Raw genomic sequence first — 10,145 nt, 5'->3', positions numbered from 1 at the left:
ATTGTTATTGAATTAATAATTACCCTAATTAAGTTTAAATAATGTTATTTTATACAGTTTACAGTGGTACAATTAAAACACTTTAATTATTCTATTAATCTTCCAATAGCAACATAACAGCAGTAACTATTGAGCGGATGATGTCGCGTAAACAACGCGACGGACGGCCGGACGCAGCTCTCGCGCTTTTGTCCCCTTCAGAGCCGCCGTAGTCTGACGTCACAATCCAAGATGGCGCTCCCCGTGCGGACTAGCTTCCAACATCTTCGCCGACTCACTCACAGGTTTACGTCCCCTCAGAGGTCGCTGTCGTCTGGCTCCGGTACCGGGAACGAGGTCGGTGTAAACACGTTATAACCCTTAAACTGGTCACGTGACGGCGGCGGTTCGTCACTGGACGTTGACCCCAAAAATGTCAGACGTCACAGAGTGAAACCACCTTAATGTGTTCAGAGTGTATATAAACATTATATATGTAATATAATATAATATATATACACTCTGAAACCTCCTTAATGTGTTCAGAGTGTATACAAACATTATATATATAATATAATATATATACACTGAAACCACCTTGATGTAAAACATTATTGCATTATATATACTCTTAAATCTAGTGTAATTAAGACTTAATATGTTCAGAGTGTATAGAAACAGTATATAATATAACATTATTATATTATATATACTCTGAAACCTAGTGTAATTAGAATTGGATGTGTTCAGTGTTTATATTAACAGTTATATATTATAATATATGTATATACTCTGAAACAGACTTATTAAGAATGTCTAAAAATAGTACATAATATAAACTTATATATACTCAAAAACATAGGTTTATTAAGATTAATTGTGTTCAGTGTTAATATTTAGGGATGCACCGATCTGATCGGCGTCGATCCATATTGGCCGATATTCCCATTATCGGTTTTGATCAGCGTTCTCAAAACATATACATATCTGACATCCCCTACAATAGCAATCAAACAATTTGTATGTATCAATTAGGACATTTTTCAAAGTAAAAGTCCTAAATGTTTAAAGAAATCTGTAATTTCTTTAATGTTTGAGTTGCTTTATATATGTATTTCCTCATAGTCCTAGGCAATAATGCTACACAATAAATAGAATGCTTCAATCGACACCGTGATCGGTGATCGGTATTATCGGATCGGCAGATACTGATTTCGGTGATCGGTATTATCGGTCATCGGCAGATACTGATTTCAGTGATCGGTGATCGGTGATCGGCACCAAAAACCTGATCGGTGCATCTCTATTAATATTAACAATATATATGATATTATATCTAATACATCTTATTAATATATATATATTAATATATTATATTCTGAATATATAAATAATATATATTTATAATAAATATTATTAATATACTATATATTGTGATATATATTGTATATCTGTATATAAATAATATATTTTATATATAATAAATAGTGTTAATATACTATATATTGTAGTTTATATTGTATATCAGTATTTAGATAAATATTATATTTTATATATAATAAATATAATTAAAATACTATTTATTGTAATATATTGTATATCTGTAGATATATATATTTAAATAATATATATTATTTATAATAAATAGTATTAATATACTATGTATTGTAATATATATATATATAAATAATAGATATTTTAAATAATAGATATTAAAAATATACTATGTATTTTAATATATATTGTATATCTGTATATATAAATAATATGTTTTATATATAATAAATATTAGTAATATACTATGTATTGTTATATATATTGTGTATATATATAAATAATATATAAAACATATTATTAATATACTATATATTGTAATATATATTGTATATCTGTATATATATATATATATATAAATAATATATAACATTTGGGTTTGAGTCATTTAAACTTGTTCTGTTTGTCTCCTCATGAAACCGAGTGGAGTTTATCTAACTTTAATATTAATTTCAATTTACTGACTCATTTGATGAATATACTGTAAATGTAACAAAGTACATTTACAAGTACACATTTCATGTCATTGTACTTCACTTGAGTATTTCCTTTTTTTGGTGCTAACTCTCGTATTTGTTACTAAACCAGGCGTTATCCTGCCCCTGTTGTTTTTTAATGTAAAGAATTGAACACTTAAATTTGCAGATTTCTGCCGTCGCCATCTTGGATTATGGCCGTGACCATGTTTTTTTTAGGTATAGAGACCTGTCAATCACCTCGTAGCCCCGCCCTCAAGCACCCCCTGTCGACTGAAGGAACACGCTCAGGGAGAAGTAGAATCATGTTACATAATATTATATCATATAATATCGTTATATAGAGAACGAATGAAGCATCAACGCTTTGATGTTTTCTGAGAGCAGGAATTCAATCTTCTTGTTCACTTTGCAGTGGAACAAGTGTTGTTGTTGTTGTTGTTTTTAGGCCTTGTCTCTCCCGGCTGATTTAAAGTCGCTGTGTCCGGCCGGACGGCCTTAAACCAGCAGAGAGAAGGGGTTCCTTCCTCTGCCCGCATGGATGAGAGCAAACATGGCCACGCCCCCGATCCCCGGCGGAAGAGCATTCTGGGAAATGGAGGAAATCGGGAGCGGAACGTGAAAACCATTACAACATGTAATATATATTGTATATTTGTATATATAATATATATTATTTCAAAAAAATATTATTAATATAATATATATTGTAAAATATATTGTATATCTGTATATATATAATATATATTATTTATAATAAATATTATTTATATACTATATATTGTATTTCTGTTTATATATATAAATAATATATTATATAATACATATTATTTATATATAAATAACATGTATTATATATAATATATATATTATATATAATAAATATTATTTATACATATATATATTATATATATTATATATAATACATATTATTAAGATACTATATATTGTAATATATATTGTTTATCTGTATATATATAAATATAATATATATGTATATATAATACATATTATTTATATATATATATATACATATAAATAATATATATTATATATAATACATATTAAGATACTATATATTGTAATATATATTGTATATCTGTGTATATATATAAATAATATATATTATTCACAACATTGATTATTTAGGTGCCTTGTTTTATTGGCTATCAAAGATCTTTTTTGTTTATTAGGATTATTCCGTGGGGGTGTGTTTTCTCTCCTCGTCCATCTTGAGTTTTATTCTTTATTTCTTTATTTCCTCGTCTGGCGCGTGACGTCATATCCTCAGTAGCACTTTGCTTTTCTCTTGTTTCTCCTGTTTTAAAGGTGCCTATAACTCATCCTGAGAGTTGTTCCCGCCGCCCCGGAGAAGCGAATCGGGTGTTAAGTCAAACAACGAGTCCCCCGGTACGCGTAAGAACAACCGGCGTGTTTCGGGTCCGACGGCGGCGCTAATTATTGAGCAGCCTGTCAGGACGCCGCGTGATGGACGAGCTGTAACGCGGCCCGCGCGCTCGCGGCCCGTGTTTTTGTTACGGTCTCCGGAGGGGCCGGAGAGGTGTGCGGCGGCGGGGGGGGGGGGAGGGGCGCGGCGGTGCTCCGTTACCCGGAATAACATCAGAAATGAAGTGTCGGGGGTTTTTCATTTTGTTGGAGGGCGAGCGCACAATGCCCCCCGAGGTGTGAGGTGCGTCAGGCGGGAAGCTTCTCTCTGCGCTGGAAAACGGTTTAATTTAATTTACAAAATGTTTTAAATGTCGCTGACACGAAGACGAAGTGCGACGTTTGTCTCACGACGTTTTAAATGTAAACATTTTTTTTTATGGTTTCGCTGGTGTTTTTAAATTAGCTGTTAATGTCTCGCTCGTGAAGTTAAGTGACTATGACACGAAAAATTAAGAGATATAATTATAATAATGCATTTAATTTAAATAGTGCTTTTCAAGGTCCTAAAAGACACTTTACATAACATCATTAAAACAGCCTAAAATCTATATAATAACGTTCAAACTCGTGTTCCTTTGTTTTCATATTAATTACGAGTCTTCAAATCTTCGGTCTTTAAAATTATGTTTTATAAACTCGCTTCACTGTAATCAGGTTTTTTTAACGTTTGTCGGATGTCGTGTTGCTAACGCAGGAGACGCTCCACGTAATGTCGCTATGAGAGCTAGCTACCGTTAGCTGTGAACTGTGGACCGCACAGTCCCGTTTGGCTAATTAACCGAGTTTACGGCTAACGGAGGTTGCATTGAATTACATTAAGTTGCGTTCAAGCTCTGATCAGTAAAAATGTGGATTGGGCGAAGGTCAAATTTTAATTTTTCACGTTACTCATCTTTAAAGTTTTGTTTTTGTCGAGGAACTCCAATAAATCCATTTTTCACAGATTTTGAGGGATTTATCAAATGTTTTTAACTTCCAACAATAACTCAAAGAAACTTTTAATACAACATTTAAAATGTCTTTTTAATCAAAGCAAATATTTGAATTAATTTTTACTATTTCCTTAAAAACAAAAACTGAACAAATAATTGAATGGATAGATAAATAGATAGAAAGATAAATTAATACAAAAATAATCAATTAAATTAAAACGTTCTTTTTTTATGAGGGTTTTAATCTGTCGAAGCGAAACTTGAACATCAGTTAAAACCAGAGAAATTAGCTTCTTGCATTTGCTCGTGAGTTTAAAGGAGATTACTCCCGCTAACACACACACACACAGACACACACACACACACACCTTCTCTCTCGCCTGTGGTCCAGGTATTGACTGATATCAGTGACTATATATTATATGACTTGTCTGCCTCTCTGTCCTCCTCGGCCTCCAGATTCACTCTCTGGTGTGTCCCCTCCCCCCCTCCCCTCCCCCCATGTTACACATCCATCCATCTACGACCCCGAGCGTCATATTTCAACAAAATTCCAGCCGTTTGTACGTTTTAATTAAAACGTCGTGAAGCGTCCGGCATGTCGCTGACGAGTCGCCGGACGACGTCGTCACATCGATCATGACCTCTGACCTTTAATTGTTCTTTAAAAACGTGTCGACTGACGGAGCTGCCAGTCAATTTGTTTCCCACGCGCACATGTTGACGAAGGAGGGAGGGGAGGAAGAGGAGGAGGAAGAAGATAAGGAAGAAGAAGAGGAGGAGGGAGAGGAAGAAGAGGAGGAGGGAGAAGAAAAAGAAAAGAAGAGAAGAGGAAGAAGAGGAGAAAGTGGTTTAATGAAACTTTGGAAGTGTGTGTGTGTGTGTCTGTGTCTGTGTGTGTGTGTGTGTGTTTGTGTGTGTTCCTGTCCTCATGGCGTCTGACGTCGTCGTGACATCATCGCGTGACACCGGACAGGGTCAGGGGTCAGGGTTTGTCACTTCCCATAAACCAGAGAGGTCATTAAAGCTTCCTGTCCTGAAGCCACGCCCCCTCCCTCCTCCCCCGTACTGAAGTCTGCAGCCCGTTAGGAGGCTGGCGCTGCAGACTGGTTATTTTTGGAGCACCGTCGTGCTATGGGGGGGGGGGGGGGGGGCTGTTTTTGAAGGGCCTCCAGTCCCATTAATCAGCCACAGGGACCCCACGGCGCGAGCCCCCCGACCCCCCCTCGCCACACTGCAGCGTTCTGTTCCCGGACCCCTCGCTCTCCTCCGCACAGTGTGAAGCTCAGAGGAACCTCATCAATCTCATCTGTCGCGCACGTCAGCCGCAGATTTAATCAAACGCTCCTTTTTCAGGGGGGGGGGGGACTTCTACGCTCCCCTTCCAGCAGGGAGGAGGGGCTGCAGTCACACTTTTATTCTTATAAAGATCTTTATATATATATATACAGATATATATATAAATAAATATATCTTTACATATATATAAAGATATATATTTATATATATAAAGATATATATATATATCTTTATATATACAGGACTGTCTCAGAAAATTAGAATATTGTGATGAAGTTCTTTATTTTCTGTAATGCAATTAAAAAAACAAAAATGTCATGCATTCTGGATTCATTACAAGTCAACTGAAATATTGCAAGCCTTTTATTCTTTTAATATTGCTGATTATGGCTTACAGCTTAAGAAAACTCTAAAATCCTATCTCATAAAATTTTTATATTTCCTCAGACCAAGTTAAAAAAAAGATTTATAACAGCTGAGTGTTTGTCAAGGCTCAGGAAACCCTTGCAGGTGTTTCGAGTTAATTATACAATTCAAGTGATTTGTTTAATACCCTACTAGTATACTTTTTCATGATATTCTAATATTTAGAGATAGGATATTTGAGTTTTCTTAAGCTGTAAGCCATAATCAGCAATATTAAAAGAATAAAAGGCTTGCAATATTTCAGTTGATTTGTAATGAATCCAGAATGCATGACATTTTTGTTTTTTTAATTGCATTGCAGAAAATAAAGAACTTGATCACAATATTCTAATTTTCTGAGACAGTCCTGTATACATATAAATATATAGATATATATATATATATAAAGATATATATCTTTATATATACAGATATATATAAATATATATATCTTTATATATATATACAGATATATATATATATATATCTTTATATATATATATGTCTTTATATATATACGTATAAATATAAAGATATATATATATACCGATATCTTTATATTTGCCACGTCGATTCGTTTACTGTCATCTTGGTTTCTTCGTGACACACACAGACTCACACACACACAGACACACACAGACACACACGCACGCATGCTTCTTAAGGATAAAGAGCTGTGGGGGGGTAACACACTAAAGCCCATTTCCTTCTCGATGCCTCAGCTCTGTCGGTCGCCGGCGGTAACGGGAGATGGAGAGGAGATACGGAGGTGATGCCGGTGTTAATGGGGTACGTGGAGGGGGGGGGGGGGACACTGGACTCTGTGTGTTGGGTCGGCCCTGCAGGGGGTGGTGGGGGGGGTCAGGTCCGGAGCTCCGGCCTGGCCCACAAAGATCCGACGGTGTATCTCAGCGTGGGCCGAGCGGGGCGGGGAGGAGATGTGTTGAAATTGGCTCTGGTCCCCCCCCCCCCCCACAGTGGGCCGCTCCGAGGTTCTGCTGTGATGTATGAGCCGTGGAAACAGGCCGAGATCTGAGGACAGGAGTAACAACATGAGCCCAAGAAGAAGAAGAAGATGAAGATGAAGAATCTACGAGACCATTTACATATTTTTTTTTTTTAAGAAATATAATTAATTAATTAATTATTATACATTTTTTTATTATATAGGTTGTTTTCAATCTAAAAGCCACACCTCTAAAGACATATTTTGAATATTATATATATTTATATATATACAATATATACATAATTATATATAATACATATATATATATGTATTATATATATTATTATTTTTTTATTTATATTATATAAATATATAAATGTGTATATATATGTATATATATATATATAATTTATAATATATTAATGAGATATAGATATATTATATATAATATATAAATTATAGATGTATATTTTAAATATGATCTATATTTAAATCTATATTATACATATATTTAAATGTATTTATATATATGAAATGGTGTTTCATTTGAATCCTGGAAGAAGATTTTCTCGTGAAATGAGGAAGAAGAGGAGGAGGAGGAGGAAGGTGTGTCCTTTAAATATTGAATCGGGTCAAATTGAGCCGAAGGCAACAGGAGGGTTAAGTGAAGGTTCTCCATCGTACTGGACGGACTCCTTCAGCTTAACTCATGTTGATGTTTCTAAATGTTCTCCACGACCTGCGTCCCCCCGGAGATGACCACACACACGGACACACACACACAGACACACACACACACAAACGGACACACACACACAAACGGACACACAGACACACACACACGTATCCCTGAGTGTGAAAACGTGGCCTTTCCTTTGTGTGTAGTGTACGTAACCTTCTAGCTCATTGGTGTCACACACACACACACACACACACACACACACACGTGGCGTGTGATGCGTTCGGCATATGGCCGACGTGGATGAAGCTTTGGTCGCCGTGGCGATGACGTGAAGCCCTGGACAACCAGAGTTTCTATTTATGCAACAATGATAAATAGAAACAGACGGCAGCGGTCTCGACTATTATGGGATGTGTTTCCTTTCTTTGACGTTTTGGTTCAGAAGGACTCGAGGTCACCTGAAGGCGCTTGTGGATTTTTTTGTCGCCCCGTGACGGATGCCGTTGCCGCTACCGCACTGCATTGTGGGACATCAAAGCAGGCGCAGCGCCACAGGATCCCGTTTCTGTTGGTTTCACGCCGGGGTTCGGACCAGTACATCGCTTTAGAAAACACCTGTTGTGATGTCACGGGAAAGGGGGCGTGGTCTAAAGAGCACAAGGCAGTTTTATACACAAAAATGCTTGTCCAGATGGCGAGAGCATAAACATCTCAAGAGATTAAGGTATTCGTGATGACCAGGAGCCACATCAGTAAGCCCCGCCTCCTCAACTACGGCAACACGTAGTTTGACTTCTCTCTTGGTTTTAAACATGGCGTCCCTGAGCGGCGGGCCGACTCTCGTCTGACACTCGATTGGCTCAAATGACACCATCAGTATGTCTGCGTGGCTAATGGCTTCCCCCGGGGGGGGGGGGGGGGGGGGACGACGACATGCGTTTGGTGTGTCAGCTCGAGGTGAGAACACACATGAGCCAGACTCAGGGGGGGGGGGCGGCTCCACACCCCAAATCAACCCTGACACCTCTTAAGAGGCTCTCAGCATCAATGGCCTCCAGTGCAATTACCCCGTCAGTAATGGCATAAGCACCCACTTCCTTCCTGTCTCTCTCTCTCTCTCTCTCTGTGTCTCTCTCCCTCAGGCCAGTAGGTGGAGCCTTCGTGGAGCCTGTGCCGCTGGCCTCAGATCAGTTGTTACTCGATCCGTCTCCGGTCCGCGATCTGAGGATCTCGGTCGGATTGGACGTGACGTCTGTCGAGATATGAGGCGGAGACTTCTATACAACCAGAGGAGCCCCCTGGTGGTCAGGAGAGAGAATGCAGCTTTAACACGTGAAGCATAGACCCCTCCCCCCCTCAGGGCCAACGAGGACAGGATCCCTTACCACCACCTGTGAGGGCCAAGCCGCATCGCCACGGCGCCGCTCCCCCCCCCCCCCCCCGCGGTGCTATTCTTGCTCCAGTAAAATACGGTTAAATCGTTGGTTGGTCTGATGGTATTTTTTACGCCTCCTAGAAGTTGTCCTAGTTCTTATTGTTGGCGAGGCGACGCATTCCTCCGGGGGGAGGGGCTTAACGCAGCCGCCGGCTGCCAGCAGTTCACCGCTGAGGCTCTTCTCACCTCTTCACCGCCTCTCTTTTCTTTCACCCTCTTCCTCGGAGAGTAGAACAATAATTTTAAATCATTATTACCCCCCCCCCCCCCCTCCAGGAGCCTCCGGGAGGTGGCCGCGTGTTCTCGGGGATCCAGCCCACCGGGGTCCCCCACCTGGGCAACTACCTGGGCGCCCTGGAGACCTGGGTGGGCCTGCAGGCCCGGTTCCCCCAGGTGCTGTACAGCATCGTGGACCTGCACTCCGTCACGCAGCCTCAGGACCCGGCGCTGCTGCGCACCAACATCCTGGACATGGCCGCCAGCCTGCTGGCCTGCGGCATCGACCCGGAGAGGGCCATCCTCTTCCAGCAGTCTGAGGTGAGGGCCGTCCTCTTCCAGCAGTCTGAGGTGAGGGCCATCCTCTTCCAGCAGTCTCAGGTGAGGGCCGTCCTCTTCCAGCAGTCTCAGGTGAGGGCCGTCCTCTTCCAGCAGTCTCAGGTGAGGGCCATCCTCTTCCAGCAGTCTGAGGTGAGGGCCGTCCTCTTCCAGCAGTCTGAGGTGAGGGCCGTCCTCTTCCAGCAGTCTGAGGTGAGGGCCGTCCTCTTCCAGCAGTCTCAGGTGAGGGCCATCCTCTTCCAGCAGTCTGAGGTGAGGGCCGTCCTCTTCCAGCAGTCTCAGGTGAGGGCCATCCTCTTCCAGCAGTCTGAGGTGAGGGCCATCCTCTTCCAGCAGTCTGAGGTGAGGGCCGTCCTCTTCCAGCAGTCTCAGGTGAGGGCCGTCCTCTTCCAGCAGTCTGAGGTGAGGGCCGTCCTCTTCCAGCAGTCTG

At 40.2% G+C, this 10,145-nt stretch overlaps 1 protein-coding gene across 1 annotated transcript in view; it reads left to right on the top strand.

Moving 5' to 3' along the window:
* The first annotated feature begins 231 nt into the window (after positions 1–231).
* The window catches only part of wars2 (tryptophanyl tRNA synthetase 2, mitochondrial), a 16,036-nt gene continuing 6,122 nt past the window's right edge, over positions 232–10,145 (top strand). Inside the window, exons 1-2 of the mRNA XM_056430368.1 lie at positions 232–336; positions 9,437–9,697. Of these exons, the coding sequence (XP_056286343.1) occupies positions 232–336; positions 9,437–9,697 (366 nt within the window). The remainder of the gene's footprint in view (positions 337–9,436; positions 9,698–10,145) is intronic.

The sequence above is a fragment of the Pseudoliparis swirei genome, chromosome 2 (genome assembly GCF_029220125.1).
Source record: "Pseudoliparis swirei isolate HS2019 ecotype Mariana Trench chromosome 2, NWPU_hadal_v1, whole genome shotgun sequence".
Taxonomy (NCBI): Eukaryota; Metazoa; Chordata; class Actinopteri; order Perciformes; family Liparidae; genus Pseudoliparis; species Pseudoliparis swirei.
The sequence above is the reverse complement of the archived record's forward strand: the minus strand, read 5'-3'. Positions and strand labels throughout refer to the sequence as shown.